The 20938-nt window shown below is 34.0% G+C and overlaps 1 protein-coding gene, 1 long non-coding RNA gene and 2 pseudogenes across 3 annotated transcripts; all 4 read left to right on the top strand.

The window, feature by feature from the left end:
* Nucleotides 1–4312: 4312 nt before the first annotated feature.
* On the top strand, nt 4313–6701 carry LOC143553535 (uncharacterized). The gene is made up of 3 exons (XR_013138848.1): nt 4313–4465; nt 4554–4644; nt 5403–6701. It is a non-coding gene; the product is annotated as an uncharacterized LOC143553535 (long non-coding RNA).
* Nucleotides 6702–6847: 146 nt separating this feature from the next.
* Nucleotides 6848–7780, top strand: LOC143553538 (proteasome subunit beta type-7-B-like; annotated as a pseudogene).
* A 1578-nt stretch (nt 7781–9358) lies between these two features.
* LOC143553537 (protein EXECUTER 2, chloroplastic-like) lies at nt 9359–16009 on the top strand. Its single transcript, XM_077043520.1, has 11 exons — nt 9359–9705; nt 10789–10905; nt 10981–11046; nt 11149–11255; nt 11348–11429; nt 12165–12836; nt 13941–14067; nt 14204–14355; nt 14545–14619; nt 14911–15003; nt 15681–16009. The coding sequence occupies exons 1-11, from the start codon at nt 9418–9420 to the stop codon at nt 15780–15782; spliced, it is 1881 nt and encodes a 626-aa protein (XP_076899635.1). The 5' UTR covers nt 9359–9417; the 3' UTR covers nt 15783–16009.
* A 728-nt stretch (nt 16010–16737) lies between these two features.
* On the top strand, nt 16738–18759 carry LOC143553539 (CASP-like protein 4A3; annotated as a pseudogene). Its single transcript, XR_013138849.1, has 4 exons — nt 16738–16753; nt 16808–16917; nt 17593–17728; nt 18318–18759. The product of XR_013138849.1 is annotated as a CASP-like protein 4A3 (transcript).
* Nucleotides 18760–20938: the final 2179 nt, after the last annotated feature.

Genomic DNA, 20938 nt, shown 5'->3' on the forward strand with positions numbered 1-20938 from the left:
GTCACCCATAACCGCAACCAAGACATATGGAAGAATTGGGATTTGGTTGTTAGTGTCGAGGGTTACCAAAAGGCTCGTTGCAAACTATGTGGAACACAATTAAAGCACGATTCCAACTCGACCTTGAGAAAGCACATCGAGAAGCCATATTACAAGGCCTTGAAAGGCATTGGCGCAACCGATCAAGTTGACTTGGGTAAAGATGGTACACTATTTCGTTTCAACACGAATCAAGTTCAAGATAGAATGGCAAAGTTCGTTATTCAACGAGGTTTGTTGTTTAACCACTTTGACGACCCGGATTTGACGTCGTTGATTTGAGAAACTCTACAACCGCGATACTCACATGTAAGTCGTATTACCTTAAGACGTCATTGTATCAAGTTGTGGGAGTGCTAAAAAAGAGTTAATCGAGTTTTTTCATTCTTTACAAGCGATGGTTAGTTTAACTACCGATGTTTGGTCGGCACCACACGGGTTACCCGAATCATACATATGTGTCACCGCTCATTGGGTTGATCCGGTGACATGGCAAATGATGAAACGCACCATCACTTTTGAAAACTTCTCGTACCCACATACCGCCGAAAAATTGTTTGAATTGCTTGATGAAGTTATAACGACTTGCAACTTGAAAAATAAAATATTTTCGATTTCTTTTGACAACGCATCAAACAATACTAAGGCGGCCGAAAAATTTATCATTAAATATTCACCACCTTGTTACGGGGATTTTTTCATGTTCGATGTATTGCACATATCATCAACTTGGTTGTTCAAAAAGGTCTCGACAATGAAAACATTTGTGAGGATTTAAAATTCTTTAGACTTATGTTACAAGATGTTTTCAAAAGTGGTAAAAGAATACATCTTGAATATAAGAACTATTACAAGTCGGTTGAAAGAAAGTATTTGGGGCCGAATTGGGACGTTCCAACCCGTTGGAACTCAACTTGTCATATGCTCAAGTGTGTTTTTGCCCAACGCCAAACTCTACAAAGTTTTTATAACAATCTTGTTGACGTACGCGAGGCCGATATGTTTCCCGAAAGTGTTTGGGTCAATGTCGGTTTTTTGTTGAAATATCTTGACGTGTTCAAAACCTCAACAACAAAGTTATCGGGAGTGTATTATCCTGCTAGTTGTTGGGTTTTGCAAGAATTGTACTACATGTCTTGTACTTTTAAAGAGTTTGAGGAGAAGAACAAACTCTTCACGAATATTGTTGTGGTAATGAAGGAAAAGTTCTTAAAAATATTTTGAAAACATACCGCCGGTCTTTACTTGTGCCGCCGCTTTAAACCCCTATTGGAATGTTAATGAGGTTGAGACAACGATCGAGGAAATATTCGACAACATGGGTATGCACGAGATCGACCCGAAGTTGTCGACGGAAGCGAAGTAAAAGTTTAACAAAAACCTTCAAGACCTTTATGACCATTATTTTCAAATGTATGGTCCAAGCACGAAATCGTCTTTTGTGAAAAATACAACTACTAGTAGGCCGTGCAAGGACCAACTTATAAACTTGATGAATGTGGTTCGTGAATCGGCATCGAATAGGCAAAGAGGAAACACACCAACTAGCGAACTTGGTCGATATAGTGGAGCAAACTATGTTGAGGGCGCAACGGTCGACGACATTCGCAATATTGATTTGTTGGCTTGGTGGAAAGGAAAACAAAACGAATTTCCTATTCTATCCGCCATGGATCGTGATTTGCTTGCCGTACAAGCCTCAACGGTTGCTTCCGAATCAGTTTTTTATCTTAGTGAGAGGGTATTATCAATGCGAAGAACAAAATTAACTCCCGAGTCTCTAGAAGTTTTCATTTGCCTAAAGGACCATTTGGATGCGGTGGCTCGTGTACAACACAAGGCAAACTTTGAAGACGAAATACCAATAGAGCGTCCTATTCATGATGAGGAGGCGGATGACGGGCATTCTTCCGATAATTCGGGCGGTGAAGAAGACAATGGTGAAGACGAAGAAGAGTTGTAATTTTTATCAATGTTGTTAAAGTATACAAGGTCGAGTACTCTCCGAGTACTCGCTATAAGGTATGGTGTCGAGGGGAGTTTCTTTTACTCCGCCTAGTTACTAAAAATTGTTTAAAGATGGTCAACATTAGTCAGAATCACATTTAGTCGGTTAACTTGGGTCTATTTTCACTTAAAAAATACAACATAATTCGTATTTCTATGATATTAAAGAACGGATATCATGTTTTAAATTAATGATTAACAATTTTTAGAATAATTTAGTGTTTAAAAATGTATTTCTCTTATTTATATTGATATTCACTTATTTTGTTATAAATATTAGTAAACTTATGATATTTGAAATATATATATTACCCAAAATTAATTTTCTTTATATTTATCATGTCAGAGTACTCCCCGAGTACTCCGAGTATTCCCTCCAAGGTACCGCCTAGCGACTTTTGCAGCATTGATTTTTATTTGTTTAGTAGAATCATTTGTAACACAATCAAAGTTCAACTAATATTAAGTTTTGATTTGTTTAATAACTACTTTTGTTTTGTTTATTACTAGTACCGGTTTATTTCTTATTAGTCATGATTAGTTTACTTTTTTAATAACGACGAACACTTTATTTATTTAAAGAAGAACTACTACAAACATTATTAAAACATAACGATACTAAACATAACAACTACAACTAGTAAACAACGTCCGTCGTTTTAATCCGACGTTCTACAACAATTAAGTGTTATTACCGGCGGTAGATGCTTGGGTTGTAGAGCCGGACGACTCTTCCACTTCCGCTTTTTTGGCATCCAAACTTCTTTTCTCTCGACAATACTTATTCGTATGTTTTCGTAATGTCGAGTTGGACCCTGCTTTAAGAAACTTCGAGCAATATTTGCAACGAGCCATCTCTTGTGCGTCGGTCATGACACACAAATCGTAATGAACCCAAACATCGGGGCATAGTGTTGTTTCGATCACCATAACAACGTCGTCATTAGTTGCCATTTCTTGTCGGTTTAACCTTAATTGTGATTTAGAGTGTGTTATATAGTTTAAAAAGTTGTTTAAGTAACAACACACAACACATTGCTATTTATAGTATGTTTTTATTCTATATATAGTAAAAAAACCGGTTCCAACGGTCAAAAATGGCTATATAGCCGTTGGAACCGATTTGTAACGGCTAGTTTATTTGAATTTAAAAAAAAACCGGCGGAACCGGTTTTTACGTAATACCCGGTCCCGGTTCCTACCCTACCCGGTTCCTAAAAGTTGGCATTTCGGGGCACCGGTTCGGGTCCGGAACCGACCCGGTTCCTGACTGGAACCGGTCCCATTTTCTACCAGGTGTAAAAAAACCTGGTTCGGGTTTTTAACAGAACCCGATTGTGTGCACCTCTAATAGTATTAGGCTAGAGACCGTTTGGGGTTTTCACCTAGGAACTGGTTAATTTCAGTCATTTAAAGGTGTTCCCCACCGCACTCCGGTCCGTATACTGCATTGTTTTCTCAACTCAATTAAAAGTATAGTTTTGACACACTTTTTAAAAGTATACTTTGTGTAACTTCGTTTTCTTTTAAGGTATGGATATATATCCGGGCTATGAAATGCATGTTGATGAATCCTAATATGTCGCCATCAAAGAAAATATAAAATAAACCATTGAAAAGAGATTTGGCTATTTTGCATTTTAGGGATCTTGCTTTTGGCCTGGCAATCTTGCAAGTTATAACTCAATATACATGATGATTATAAATTTATAAGTGTTTATCCGAAATTAAGTGACTTGATAGTTTGAGAAAAATTTTAGAAACACATGTGAAAGACTCAATTGCTTAATTCATGAAAAGAATTATAATAAATCTTAAACTGAAAACCATTTTTTTAATAACTAATACCTTATATATAGTCGATCTAACACACATCAATCCATCAATACAATATCAAGACCATCAAAGATATACCAGTTTATAAAACTTGTGATTAAAAACAACGCTCGCTTTCAAAAGGGTCCTAGAAACCATCTATCTATAATATATAAACAAAAACCCAAAAATCCTACGTGTCGCGATATGGTTGCTCCCATTTTTTTAGAGTTACCAGATTTGCTTGATTTTTTTTTTTTAAATAATCGAAGTTTTATATAATTTACTATAAAACGATTACAATAAAGTGGCAGGCAAACGGGCAACAAGCTTGATTTTAAAAGAATAACTTCTCATTGATTAAGCCCGGTTTGTATCCGTTTACCTCCAAAATATACCCGAATATCTTTACACGGGGCATAACACCTCTCACCTATGTAACCCTCCCTAAGCCTCTCTCAATCCACGCTCTACATGAATTCCATAGCCTATGTTGAAGAACATCGCGGCTTCATCCTCTCTATTATTTCAAGATTGTCTAATGCCCGATATCCCTTTCTTTGATTTGTGATTAGCAATCGTTGTCCATAATCTAAATTCTAAGGTATTTGATTATTCAAACACATTGATTTACTTATATTTAGTTTAATTGTACCTAAACACATTCTGATACCAAACCCTAATCATTCCAGTTTGTTCAAGATGGGTACAGATTTATTTGTTCGACTCCGGCATACATTCGCTACTGTCATAATCTTCTTTTCGCTATGTTCAACAACTAAGGTAATAGTTTGTCGGTTAATCGTTTGTTGCTTGAATAATCTGGTTGATCTTGAACTGATATGTATCCGACAACAAAAACATCAAGCTTGAATGTTAAATAGTTCAAGATATAGATATGCTACTGTTCGTTATTGCTCCTACCTTATTATTATAATGGCATAATCCACACACTTAAATTCTACATCTAAGAATACGATGGTGTGTTTGGACTTCGGGAGATCGTAGGTAATCCAAACCCTAACTTATGATTGGGTTTTGTTTTGTAGTTTGCGTTGTAGAAGAGCTTTGATTGATTGAGTTTAGGATTTACATGAATGACACTAAATTGGGAATTGTTATAGATTACTCCCCCGCGGTTTCAAATTGGTTAATAGAGATTTTGAAACCACTATGGATTAAGAGTCATAAAAAGGTTTTCATTTGGATGGGTTGAAGTACAATAATATTGTAACATCAAGTTATGGACTTTTGGTTGTCGTTTGTCTTATAACTTATTAAACGAAAAATAGTAGAAGCTTTGTATTTCTCGACTACTGCCTGTGCAAGAAAATGAGATAAAGTAAAGTTGACTTATAAGTTCAAATGAAAGCATACCGATAACATAACCGCACCAACCTGAGGCAGAAGAAATTTTTTTTTTCATGTTCTTATATTTAGTTAGTAACTTAGTAAACAAACTTCCTGTCAAATGGTTAACGTTCGGTAAAAGTATATTCTCTTTCTGTATTATTTTATTGCTGATAATTTTACATGATCAGGAGGATATTCTCCATGCCCGTGTTCATACAACAGGTGTAGTAGAAATCCAGTTCAGGTAAAATTGGTTTCTAAATTTTTAAAAATTTGTTAATGATTTGCTTTCATTTGTTTACAATTCTGTATTATGTGGGTCTAATCTATATTTATCTTCATGTCAATAAAAGGATCCCAATTGTGTATGCAGCCATGTTAGGGAAAACAAAAAAAATGGTGAAGTATACAGACTTTATGACGTTGGAGGCTAGAGAAATGAGTGAAGAAAGTGGATTCATTTATTTGACGGTGTTACATCTGTCATATTTTGTGCTGCTATTAGCGAGTAAGATTATATATAGTTTTATACAATATGCATTTTATTAGTATTTACCAGTTCTAAACAGTAATGTGACTTGATTTCTTTAAAAAAAAAATTGACTGGTCGATAGCCCGTTAACCACACTTTGCCTCATGGTCAACAGAGTCTGGTCACATGGGTATGCCACACTTTGTGTGTTTTTTTTTTAATTTCTTTAAAAATATTCTAAATTATTTGTAAATAACATATTATTATGTCAGGCAAGACCTAACATATTATTCATACACAGTTTGAAAGCAACCGTTCGAATGTATTTTAATTTATATGTTGGCAAATAGGGCAAGTAATAGATTTGTGATCAATCTTTAGAGTTGTTGAATATATGTTATCATTATCTTTAAAGAAACATGTTTATCAAGCATCATCATTGTGCTTGGACATGATAATGATGGTACATGTCTACAGGAGATTTAAAATTTGATAATAGAGCTTAGGAAGAAGCAGAGTGTCCAATCGTGAAGAATGCATGAAGCTTTTAGCTAGAGTTAATAGCGATGACATCATTAAGAGGATAAGGTATTATCAATTAAGTATCTGGGTACTTATAATTCTACATGATTATATTAATGGCTATTTTATATCATGATATGAAATAGGGTGCAACCTTGCACACTAATTAGTCCTACTGAGTCTCACATAAGAAACAAAAGAAATCCTACTTCCTTACAATAAATTAAGTTACAATCCAAAAAAATATATTCACAATATTAGAAACGACAAATATAAAATATAATAATAAAAAAAATCCCGTAATACTCTATATATGAATAGTTCATGAACACAAACGGGCCTATGGGATAATAACCCTAAAGTTAAAACTGAAGTTCGGTTCGGTTCGTTTACCGCCCTAGGTATAAATGAATGAATCAGTCACACATGCTTTTGAAATAGAACTTTGTTATGGTAAAAACTAAACATATTCAAGTTGTTCATATGCATTAATATTTAGAAGTTGTTTATGGATTCACAAATCCATCATTGGTAATTTAGAATCTGTAATGTCATTCTAAGAGTGTTTAATTAGAACGTGAAACCATGATTGAATTGAAATATTAAACATCTTAATTTCATTTTCAAAACGGTTTCATTCTCAGGGCGAATACCAGAGCCACAACGGGTCTCATTGTTGCTGACAAGAACTGTGAAAGATTCATGATATGGCTACAAACATCTCCTACTATGGAGCTGGAATTGCTGCTGATACAGAAGCCGTCACAGGTAATCAGTTTATCACATGTTTTTACTCTTCTAATTTAATGATCCCATGTGATAACTGTAAGTATTAAACATCTATTTTTGATACACAACATCAACTTACAGCTGAAGCTTCGCAGATATCATACGGGTCGTGAATCAAGAATTGTAACATCACTTACATTACTAAAAACTCATCTTTTTTGGTAAGCTTAAGTGTAAATATGATTTCTTCTGGTATATTGAATTATTGATATTATGTAACTTTGATTTTGCTTAAAAAGTTACAAAAGTCATGTATCCGCTGCTTTGGTGTTTGGTGGAGTTGACGTGACTGGCCCGCATCTATATACCGTGAATTGATTATACTTTTGGAGTTTTTTTACCGTTTTGAAGATAGTGTGCTAATTTATAAATCATATTTCATAGATTTATCCTCATGGATCAACATACTCGCTCCCATTTGCTACAATGAGATTTGGTTCTTTTTTCGCGATGGTCGTTTTTGAAACATAGTTTCATGAAGGGCTTAGTGTAAGTTTGTACAATTATTATTTTGACTTTTATACAGCCTTACAGAGGAAGGAAGGAATAAAATTGGTAACCAAGGCTATATGCTCGGGCATATTTAATGATTTGAGAAGTGGAAGCGATGTGGATATATCTATGATAGAAAAGGTCTGTTTGTTCATCACATTCTGACAATCTGTTGGCACATTTTTAAATAGTATTTGATAATTTTGATAAATCAGGGCCAACTTCATCTCATTTTGACAAAGTAAACACATAATAGTTTACGGGTCAGCTTTAGATTTGGGTTTCTTTACATACAAGTCGTTTACTTATCAATGGTATTTATGGTATTAGGTATTTTCGGGTCACACACTTTCAAGGTTGTTGCAAATTGAACATAAATATATTTTTGACAAGCTTTAAAGGTTATTGTAAATTGAACAAAAATATATTTTTGACAGTTGACTTCTTACAAGTCAAACTGCAAGTAGCACAAATTACATGTTTTAATTTTGCTTTAGCAAACTGACATTCTTATTTTTTTATATCGTGCAATTAATCCAATAATAAATACTTAAAATCATGCATATCAATTTTTTAACGAATAACACAAACTACAAAATCATGTTCGTTTAAATGTTTGTGTTTAATTATTTGCTAGGTTAGCTTTCTGACAAGTACATGAAAAGTGGCTCAGAAGCTCTCATTCTAGATGTAATGGGAAATCCAGTTCTCGGTAAGTGTCTTACATATATAGAGGGGGTAATATGCGTGGGTCGAGCGTGTAGGGTAGTGGGCCTAAACCAGCGACTCTTGGTAACAAAATGGAATGGGCCGAACCGATCCAAAAAATTGAGTTATGGTGTTTGTATAAATTTACACAAATTAACTATGTTCTCTTTCGCATTTCTTAGATATTATTATGCATAGTTATTATTGTCTCTATTAATGACGATAGACCCCTGGTGATGTAGTATAGATAAACTTGATGATGTCATTAACATGAGTCAACAATATGAAGTGAATCTCAATGAAGACGAAGGAACCGAAATACTAGATGAATTAGACATTGTCATGGAACATGAAGGACACTAAAAAAGATTCATGGACATAGAACAAGTCTCAAACTCCATTAAAGATATTTGAAGACCCGAAGGGAAAAAGAACTCTTCTTGAAACTGTAAAAAAGATATGAACTTTTTGATGAATTTGCTTTAAATATTTAAGTCAATTTTTAAGTTCACCTTTGTGTTTGAAACAACCCATTGTAACCCGTATCAGTTTTATGAAAAGGAATTTGTAGTCTACTCTGACCCGAATTGTTTCGACACATTACCTATTTTGAGATATACCTGTAGTGACCATATCGATTTGTATCAAAAATCATTTGACCAAAACTAAAATGAACATATTTTAAAACTGCCAAAATTATAATTTAAACGGGTAGTTATAAAAAAAAAACCAACAAAGAGTTTGTGTGATATACATTCATTTTGAGCTTTAAGTCTTATGGGCTTGTTTGGATTTGTGTTTTTGAATTTATATTCTTTAATGAAGTTATAATATATTAAGAGCTTTCTTTTCACTATGATGTGTTATTGTTTTGTTTATAATTATTGTTGTAGGGAACATAATATATTAAAAAAAATCCTAAATAAACCCGCGTAGCACGCGGGCTAAAAGCTAGTATAATATAAACATGGACAAGAACGTTTTAAACACCAAATAAATAAAACTTACAGTCGATTTCGATCTAGGTTTAGTGGCACAAGGTGGAGCCCACCCCACCGGTGGTCACATTCATTTTGTCACACTCTCCCTCCATATATTAATAAAAATCTGAGCTTGAGATATTATTATTATTATTATTATCCTTGGGGCGATTTTATCCACAACTAACTCCCACTCTGGAGCACAAACCCTAGAAAGCCTTCCTTGTTGAATTGAATTGAATGATGGCGCTTGCAAACGCTTATTGGAGTACTGGAACAGCTTCAATCCCCCAAATCAGACCTCCCGCTTTGGATTTATCATCTGCTGCCAGGAAAACCTGTAATTTGAAATTCGTATCAGCTTCCTCCGGCAATAATTACATCAAACCCTCCTCATCACCGGTTAATACCGGTTGCCGTTGCACCAGCAATGGCGCTAGTTCCACGTCATCCGATTGGGATTGGAACCGCTGGACTCGTCATTTTTCTCAAGTTGAGCTGGCTGAGCGTTCGGTTTCTCTTCTTCAGGTACTTTGATTGATGATGCATATACAGTCGATTTCACCATATATAGGTTACAGGACCGATATGTCACTGATTTTCCCGATATCAGTTTTTTACGTCTTACTTGTCAATTGTTAAGTGTTTAATGTTAGTGTTTTGTAACTTGCATAAGGTTAATATGTTAATGGTAGGAGGAGAGTATACTGAATTGTTAATGTTAAATTGCTATATATATATAATATAACTTCTGCATGATATTAAAATTACTGATATCCCATCGCGATAACTGATATCTCAAATATTGGTCCTTGACCGATATCCGATGTTTTTTCGCATTAATCTAGTTTATTGTTTCGGTAATTGATGGTGAAATTGTTTATTGTTTTCACTCAAATGCTTATTGTGTATGGCTAGGGTTTTCGAAGTTAGAACTTAGAAGTTTATAGCTCACTGTGATTTAGCTCCCTTGTTCTTTTGTTAATCTAGTTTAATAATATTGTGAATTAGAGGTGCACATCAAAACCAGTTAACTGAACTGGAACCGAGGCCCTATTTCAAACGGAAATTAACTGCCGATTTGGGACCAGTTTATAGTTTCGAAGCAGGAATCACTTTGGAACCTATGCTCAGGACCCGGTTTCAAAAAGAGCGAGGCGCAAAAGCGGACCTCTTATCGTACGTGTGGCACAATAAATTATTTAACTATAAATAAGCTTTATATGATTTAGTATCTAAATACCATTTATGTACAGCCTGAAAATTTATATGTACAATGTCTTGATGCACAAAATTTTCCCTGTGCGGAAGGCGCGCTTGATGCCACTTGCACATGCCTTTTGAGCCTCATGTGTGTTATTAAAAACCAAGATACTAGCATAGAATAGCCAGGGGTGCACCAATGGCAGACGACTAAAGTTTCACTACACATAATTTTATGATATGTTTCTAAGTTTTAAGGGGACAAGATGAGAAACGGACGCATAGTTGATCATCTCAGTGACTCATTTTAATAATTTAAATTTGGATTGTTTACCGTGTACCTTGCACCAGTTAGATTCCTGTATACAGTATACCGGTTCATTTGTTTTAAGTAGTTGTGCTTTGTAGTTTCAACTAGAAGAAGCAATAGAGAAAGAGGATTTTGAGGAAGCTTCAAAGTTAAAAGTAGCTATAGAAGAAGCAAGCTCAAAGGATAGTGTTGCTGAGATTATGTCTGAATTGAAGGTCAGATCAGAGTTGACTTTGTAAGAACAATATGAGTTTTTATAAATTGTAGGGCTCATGATATATTTATTCCAGAATGCGATACATGAAGAGCGTTATCTTGAAGCTTCAAGGCTGTGCAAAAATACAGGGAGTGGGCTGGTAATATTATTGAATATGTTAACCTTTTTGAGTTAGACTTTGTGCAACTTTCAAGTTTCAACCTTTATGACATTTTTTATTCATTTGACCTGATGTTTTCAGGTTGGTTGGTGGGTGGGTTACTCAAAAGATTCTGATGACCCGTTTGGAAGACTTGTACGCGTAACACCTGGTGTAGGCAGATTTATTGGCAAAAGTTACAACCCAAGGTATCATTTAAGGTTAATAGTAGAACACATTATTTTTGCATTTGGCTCACATAATATTGACGAATATGAGTGGTTCTGTGTGTTTATTACAGACAGTTGGTTTCTGCATCTCCTGGAACTCCTTTGTTTGAAATTTTTGTGGTCAAAGAGTATGATGAAACATACACTATGCAGGTAAACTTACTAATAATTGTTTTATCGCTTGAAGGGTCTTGGAACAATGATCTTGCATAGTAGAGGGATTGATCTTTTAAACTTACTACATGTGTCAATTTTGACCCCTTTACTAATAAATGGGTTATTTCGGATTATGTTCTAATATTTGAGGTAAATATGTCGAACTCCCCAAAGTGTATTTTCAATACATATAAGCTACGCTACATATTCTTTATTAAAATTTTACATTGTTATTGTAATTGTATACTTTTTGTAACCATATTCAACACAAAAGTAATTTATATGAAAATAAAAAGTGTCAATCCGTTTTAAAAGTTAGACAGGTCAGACTGTCAGTATAGGTTATGTTTTATGTTTGACCATTAATCAAAAGTATTTAGTTACTACTTAGTACTTACTAGAGGTTAGTATCTTGACCCTTCACTTGTAAACCAGTTGATTGGGATTACTTTTTGTTTCTAGCCAGTCAAATGTGTAAAACAAGAAATAAAGAAGCTAAAAAGTAAATAAAACAGTCAGGTTGAAATTCACAAAATGTATTTTTAAAACCTTCTAAATCGGTTTATTCACAAGTTCACTTTTATTATTGTAATAATATATACTTTTTGTAAGGATATAATATCATATCTGCTGTGCACATCACATAAATCAGGCGCTGCAAAGCATATAAAAGAATTTTTCTATTTTTAAGCTTGCGTGCATGTAACAACAGACACCATTCATTATTTATAGGTGGTATTCATGCAACAAGCTAAAACAAGCAACTCGAAAGCCACCATTCCATCAAATTCTTCATCCACAGAAGAAACATCATCAGCCGATGCCGAGAACGCGTCTGTGATTGATGTGAAAGTTAACGAAGACAAACCTAACAAAAAGGATGAAAAAAACATAAATTTTGAGGGAGCCACAGAGGACGGGGGGATAAATAGTGTGCTTAATTTTCTCAAAGAAAAAATTCCAGACTTAAAAATTAAGGTTATGAAAGTCGATGTTGAAAAGGTGATCGAGGATAACGATACTGTGAACCAACTGATTCAAGAAGATGATGAAAAGTCAACTTCAGATGAAGAATCTGAAGATGAAAACACTGAATTGGGATCAAATAATGATGAAACAGATGGAAAGAATTTAGATATGAAACTTTTTGTTGGTGGTGTTTTACACAGTAGAGATGACACACCTTCAAAAGATGAGTTTGTGCGTGTTCCTGCTGAAATTGAAGAATTGGAAAAGGACTCTTTTGTCCTCCATGTTCCTGTTAAGAGTTATAATGATAATGACAGTGAGGAAAGCATTGCTTCCAAGGTCAAAATAGCTGCTATTGCTAGTCAAGGTGTTTCTGAATTGATGCCTCCTGATGTAGCAAAGGCTTTATGGAGTTCTGATAAAGTTTCTAGAAAGGTAAATGTAAATAAAATTTTAATGAGCTTGTTAGTCAGTTTGTACTTATTAAAACGAAAAAACAGCTTTTGGGCCGGCTGACACGACCCATTTTTACTAAACAGGTCAACCTGAAAACAGGCTGTATAAATATCGGTCAACTTGACCACGACCCGTAAGGAGTTGACCTATTAACCTTAACTGTTTTAATAAAGTTAATATTTTAGTTTCAGAGATAGTCAAATAAAAGAAATGCTAAAATTAAAGTTCAATATTTTGATACTTAATTTTACATGCAACTATTAACTTTTAAAAGTGAAAGTAATTTCCCTTTTAAACCTTTTTATATACTCTTCACTTACATCAATTTTTGTTATTAGTTCTAGCTGTGCATTCTCCGACCATTGCCATTCGCTTGCAGAAATAGAATATATAACCTACTAATATTAACCGTCCACTAACCTAGTCACTAATCACGTATGCATGAACCTCTTAATGGAATGCTAACTAATAGGACTCTTACTGTACTAAATCAATTATTAAATGGCATTAAATAAATAATTATGACATACATTTCTCCTCTAATATTGTCATGACACACCATAGATTATAGGTGGCAAAATGGGAGGTTGAATTGTGGGAATAACCGGAGAAATCTGTAATTTCTTTGTATGGGTTGACCTAAAATCAGTTGTCCAGAAGATGTAACTATTTTATGAGCATATGGTGCCATATTTATAATTACATTATTTTGATAGTAATAAGTATAAAGTTTATGAACAAAGTTATTCACGAGTCTTTATGCGTTAAAAAATATACTTTGGGCAACTTTTGACTCGTTACAACCATTTCTTCTTTAGCCACTTTCTCATTCATAAATGACCCATTATAAAGTAAAACATAAGCCAGTGATCCGCCTCTAGGTTTTATCATGATTTTTTTTGTTTTATTCATAAGGTTCTTCATATTGGGAACAGAGTAGTTATAAAGCTGTCGTACATGTTAATTTTATGCAATAAATGTTCTTTTACATATTAATACTCGCACATATAGATTCATAAATTTCAAATATTTTATGTTTTTTGATTACTAACAAACATAAGTGCATTACTATAAAATATTTAGGTTTCAAGGGATGTTCGTGAAATTGTCAAGTTTGCGGTTAGTCAAGCAAAGAAGCGGGAGAAATTATCAGAGTATACAAATTTTAGTCGGATCACTACATCCAAAGGGGATTTAGATCCATTTGACGGCTAGTCTCTTTTTGTCTCCATGTCTTTCTGTTTTAAGTTTTAATAATCAAATTACAACAGCCAGTCCCTTTTTATTCTAGAAGTTAATGTGTGAACTGTGAAGAGTTCTTTATTATGATGGTGGTTTCTTTATAGGCCTTTATGTTGGTGCGTTTGGCCCGTATGGAACTGAGGTGGTACAATTGAAGAGAAAATACGGTAACTGGAGCGGTGCGAACGATGTCGAGTTTTTCGAGTATGTTGAAGCTGTGAAAGTGACAGGCGATCTTAATGTTCCTGCAGGCCAGGTTAGTTATGAACTGGTCAAACAGGTTGAAAGACACCAAATTCTGTATTTAATGCATACAATCTTTTAGTTCTTTTTTAATCAATGATCTAGGTCGTTAGTGTTTTTGTAATCATATAATTTAACACAATTATAATACACACACACACATAATCATGGTAAGTCTAACGAGATATATATTTATCTTTAGGTGACATTCCGTGCAAAAATCGCAAAAGCAGGCCATTTTTCAAACCGTGGAATGTATCCAGATGAATTGGGAGTGGTAATTGACTAATTGTGCATACATCTCTTCATTCTGTATTTTAAACTTTACATATAAATTTGGTATTTTAGATGTTTTTATATTTAAAGTTGCTTAAACTGTATATATAATGCATAAAACCACTTAAGTCATTTGTTAAAAATGTTTTTTTGATGAATTGAGTAATGTAGGTTTGTACTCAAATGTGACGCCGTTTTTTGTTGATAAAAACGGATGAAAAGTGTTATGGGACAGACTGATCCGTTTTGGCCCATTTGACACAGTATCTAATTTAATGACTTGTTTTGTTAGGTTGCGAGTTACAAAGGTCAAGGTAGGATCGCGGAATTTGGTTTCAAAAATCCAAAGTGGGTTGAGGGTGAACTTCTACAACTTAATGGCAAGGTAATAATACTCGTGTTATTTAAACATGTACCTTAATAATGATAATAATATTATTACTATTATTATAAAATGTTGTTTTTTTATTCATAATTATTAGCACATAGTATTACTTAATATTTTTTGTCAAAAAAGAACAAAAGGTTGTTTCCCAGGTCAATTCTGCCACCTCTTATATTATAACCAAATTTTCTTTTAAAAGTTATTTGATTGGTAATAGCTTGTAAATGAGCCGAACGAAACGAACGGAGCATGTTCGTTCGTTTAACTTCAACCAAACAAACGATCATACATGGACAATTAAATTAACTGGGTTTTCTTGTTCATGTTCTTTCTTTAAGAAAATGAGCATGTTTGTTAATATAAACGAACGGTTCACGAATGTAAACAAGCAAACATAATTGAGCTAAAACTAGTTAAAAGTAAAACGAAGAAGAATGTATTGGCTTAAAAGTTATTAAGGAGCGTAAACTAAAGAAGCAATGAATGAAAATAAAAGTTTACGAACATAAATCAACAAATTAGATGTGTGTTCATGTTCGTTCATTTAATTAAATGAACAATGCTTTTGTTCATCTCCGTTCATTAATTAAATAAACGAACATACACGAACTTCTTGCCAAACGGTTCACTAAACGTTCGGTTCGTGTACAGGCCTAATTGTTATTATACTTTTACAGGGTATGGGCCCATACGTCAAAGGCGCAGACCTCGGTTTCCTTTATGTTGTCCCCGAACAAAGCTTTCTCGTGCTATTCAACCGTTTGAGACTGCCCGAATAATAATTACGGGCAGCCCGTCACACTGCAAGATTTTGATGAGTCGATCGGTCCCGACAACCTTGTAACAACCAAAATTTCTTCACTTTCTTCTAGTTATACATGTTAGCAATATTACCTAATAACAAACATAATTTCATATAGAGAATGATCAGTATGGCCCAGAAAGATGATTACTTGAAGCTACATATGTGTTAAAATATAATCAGTGTTGCATTATTAGAGGTTCATTAATGTTTTATTTAATTATTATTTAATTGGCATATTATTTATACTGCTTTGAATTCAGTTGGTGTTTGTGTGTATGATTTTGCTTTATAGGGTTAAAAAGCATTAAAGCTAAAGGGGCAGGTTTTGTTGAACAAAGGATCTTTATAATAAAGTAGAATTAGTGGGTGCTGATGGTATCTTTATTTGACAGGTCAATAACAAATTCTGGTTTGATTTGAGGATAGCTTTTGGACCATGGCATAAGCTTGGATGTACCGTTTTTCACAATATTTCCTGAAAATAGGGTTGATTTGTGTTATACTTGTCTTAAAAATGGTAGCATCCAACGAACTGTCTACACAACTAGTAGCTTTAATACCACTATTAAACCGTATTCATTTGGACGAAGCTGTTACGGTTATGAAAACATTAAAAGGCATCTGTAGGTTTGTCTAAACACCTCAAAAGTTGTATCCTTGCACCCTTAAAAAGTGAAATTCTACGAACCTGACTAAACTTGTTATAAGTTTTATCCTTGCACTCGTTTTAAAATAATAAGATGAGCATGTTAAAAATTCTGTAAACTTGTCTAAACTCGTCAAAAGTCGTGTCTTGCAACCAAGAGTCGCATTATTATGGTAACCATATAACTTGTTTAACCAGTATGTTGGCATGCTGATCCGAGTGACTTGTATTAAGAAATAAGAATAAAAGTGTGGTGTTTATGTATGGCTTGGGGAAAAAGTAAATGTTGGAACACCTTGGTACTATGTTGTGGCATAACTCTTAAATTCAAGTAATCTCTTTTCTTGATCTAGGACGAGCCGCCTTAGGCTTTAGGGTTTTGGAGGTCGTTTTGACTCTCATTGCCTTTTCGGTTATGGCGTCCGATAAGACGCAACTCCTTTGATCGCTACAAAGAGTACAGGTATTTATATATATATTTATAGTGATCAGTTGGAGGACTCACTGGTAGCGATTAATTAGATCATGTAATAATATACTTTTGATTGGATTTCTAGCTTCATCGGCTGGTAGGAGCCCATCAGGTGAAGTTGAATTGGTAGCCCGACAACATTTTATATATACTTTTTTAAACTAACTACAAATTTTTGAAAACAATAAAAGGTTTTGACTAATTTTTGACCTATTGACAAGGTGAATTTGAATTCTTAACCCTCTGATTTATGATTAATCACGATGTTTACATCACTGAGTTGATAAATGGCAACTTTCTTGATTTAGGTTCAACATTTATGTTGAAGCATAGAAAGGAATCAAGGATTGATTTCTTTTCTATTTCATCAATTAAAGTTGGGGATGATCGTAAATGATTCCTTCATAAACAAGAAATAAAAGGCTGTTTTGTTTGGAATTGGATTGTTATTACTATTGCAACTGTGTTAAATCATGATCAAAAAAGTGTTTTGGGTCAACCCGAACCATTTCAAAAAGATTGACAAGTCAACCGGATTTTGTTCAATCCACCCATCTTAGTTACCACCTCTCAAAAGCAATATGTTTAAATATCTATCTTTACTTTTATTACCGTTACAATTGATTATTATTATACTATAATCTAATTTTTCGTCTGGTAACGTAGGTATGTTGTGGCGGTGAATGCGATTGCTTTTGCATATGCAGCATTTCAAGCAATTGACATGACCTATCGGTTATTTTATGAAAAATTTATTCTCTCGTCTTCTCTTCGCCCGCTCTTTGACTTTTTATTTGACCAGGCAAGTACCACTATCATATAATATATATATATATATATATATATATATATATGAAATCAGTTGCTTCAAAATCGTTTTTGTCACTAGATAAAAAAATATCCGCGGGTCAAACAACTCTATCTGACCCATTTGAACTCGTTCTAGAAATGGCACATTCTAACATAAGCTTATTTTGACCTGATACTTAACCTAAGGGTGTAAACGAACCGAGCCGAGCTCGATCTTTAGTTTATATATATAACATAATACATATTCTTTTGGTTTATTGTACATAATAATATTATTATATATGTTTCTAACAGAATTTACACAAATGTTACGCTCGTGACTTGCACGCCAGCTCAAGTTTGATAAGTGAAGCACTGAAGCTCAAGCTCGGGCTCATTTATTAAACAAGCTTATTTTCAGGCTCATTTAGGTTCAGCTAGTGAGTCAATATCGAGCAGCACACGAGTGGCTTGGCCCGATTAAACCTTTAACTTAACTTACCCCTTCCTCCCATCCTGCCACCAATTATCTTTATATTCTTATTTGTTTTCTTTTACAAACTGACATACTGTTCATTTATAAAAATAAAATTCAATTGCAGATACTGGCTTATCTTCTAATATCAGCATCATCTTCAGCAGCCTCTAGAGTTGATGATTGGGTATCAAATTGGGGAAAAGATGATTTTACAGAAATGGAAACCGCTTCAATTGGAATGTCTTTTTTAGCCTTTATTGCATTTGCCCTTACCTCTATAATATCTGGTTACAATCTATGTAACCAAAAATCTGTTTAATATAAAATTATTTTATACATGTAACAATGTATACATACACCCATCCAAGTGTTGTAAAGGTTACGCAGGTCAAGGGTATAGTAGACATTTCATATTGGCATGTCTGTAAGCTGTAACCTTTGTCGGTTTAGGTCGGCTTTTAAAGTAAAGCGTAAACAGGATGTACAGACTACAGGCAAGAGGCAAAATAATAAATCTGTAAAGAGTAGTTTTGGTGGTTATTTTGATGTTGTAAAATGGGGTTGTTTAGGTGAGAAATAAAAACATAACAATAACATTATTTGCATCTCAATGTACTTGTTTATATGCAAGTCTTTTTGTTTACCAGATGCTAGCATATTAGTTTGTTTAAGTTTGTTTTATCAGCATAGCTCTAATATTAGTTCGGGCTTGGGCTTGGGCTTGGGCTTGGGCTTGGGTTTGTGCTTGTTTAAGTTTGTTTCATTCAAACTTTCAAGATTCTGGGGAGCTTATAATAGGCCCATATGTTTAACCAATTAGTATTAGGGATGACAACGGGTCGGGTATTGGTAATTCCATACTCATATCCGTTTGTAAAACCGTGTCCCATATCTTGCCCATTACCCGCTGGGTATCGGGCATACCTACGGGTATTGGGTATACCCGTTGGGACTTTGAAGTACATTTTTTTAATCATTATAGTTATTTTATATCTTTTATTCATACAGCAATTATTACAAATTTAAATACAATGCATTCCATATACAACAATATTTTATATATATGTTTCACAACCTATGAAATACAAAAAAAATTTCGGGTATATGGTTCGGGTAAACTTGTATGTGTTTTCGGGTAATCGGGTCGGGTATCATCTAATCCCATACCCGGGCCGTACCCGTGAAAATTTTTAAATCATAATCCCATACCTGGCCATACCTATCGGACTCGGGTTTTTTTACCATCCCTAATTAGTGTAATGAAAATAAATACAGAACAGTATAAGCTTCTTATCATTCAACTTTTAACGAGTGAACTTTTGAGCCACTAAACTGTATGAGCAGTCTCTTATGACTAAATTTTCAATTATTGAAACATTATAAGAAAATAAAAATAAATTCCCCCTGAAATATTAGAAAAATAGCTTCTGTAGCTATGTGACAAGGGACTGTTTTTACACGCATCCATCCCTTTTTCTCATTCATATCGAACTGTGTCATCCCATAATCGTGCTTGAGCTTTTCACTCGCATATCATCACAATCACCAATCGTCTTTTTCAAACCGGAATGAGGCAATACACAAAAACTTCTCGTGATAACCACAGTTTCGTCTTAGCTTTATATTTGTTAGAACTTGATGCTCCTTGGGTTCTATATATTGTACATACTTTAGTCTCATTATCAAACAGAAAGAAAAAGTTAATCAACATAAATAAATTTATATACCTTATCACAAAAATTAGATTAGTAAATAGTAATAGTTATATGTGGGGTTTAAGCATATAACATGGGTCCTCCACCTCACAATTTGGGATCTCCAATAGTGAGTTGAGATCATTAGAGAAGGGAAATATATATGATTTCCATTTGGACTTTCAATGTATAAGGACCAGTGATAGATGCTGATTCGAGATGGCTGATCTCCCAAGTGATGGACCCTTTGAGCGGGTTAGACTTCAAAGAAATAAGATAAGGAACTAGACATTTTTCTTCTTAATATTCTTCTTAATATTAAACATAACAATAGGGCCTTATATAGGCTTACAAACTTGAAAAGATAAATACACAAGTGCAATAACTGATGAGAACATGGACTAATAAGAAACTACCCACTAACTTAAATACTAAAATAAACATTAAAATGAGGAACAAATGCATGGAAATGTGAACGTGAAAGCAAATTATGAATTGCATGAAATGTGGAGTATGTTTGTGTGAATCATGCACGTATCAACTAGTGTTTGAGAAGACGACTTATTAGACACATCAACTATACACTCAATGAAGAAACAATAGTTACGTCTTCCATCATATTCAATACAGTTATCTTTTGTTATCTTGAAAGATATGATAGTGGAAATGCTACATTTTGTCATATTGCATGCTTAATATAAAAGAGAATTTGGGGATGCATTATTAGGGGAGTGATTTGTGACCTGTAAGTATCTATAAGTTTTGAATTGTTACTCGTAATTCATTATACAGCTTGCATATTCTTCATTTTCATTTTCACATCAAAGATGGTTGGATTAAATGAATGCTACAATTTCAAGACCCAACAAATTACAAGACATTGGCATGTCATACGTTGCGTGATTCTACCAACATATTCCACTAGATAGATATGTAAGTTGTTAAACTATTCGATTTTTGACAATCCCTTGAAACCTTATCGTGCATGTTCGAACGTCGATGAATCTTGTTTGTAATTTGTATACAAATCAGAGTTATAAGGGCCGAATTT

The sequence above is a fragment of the Bidens hawaiensis genome, unplaced genomic scaffold (genome assembly GCF_021521415.1).
Source record: "Bidens hawaiensis isolate Kalapana, Puna unplaced genomic scaffold, B.hawaiensis_p1.1 tig00017264_1, whole genome shotgun sequence".
Taxonomy (NCBI): Eukaryota; Viridiplantae; Streptophyta; class Magnoliopsida; order Asterales; family Asteraceae; genus Bidens; species Bidens hawaiensis.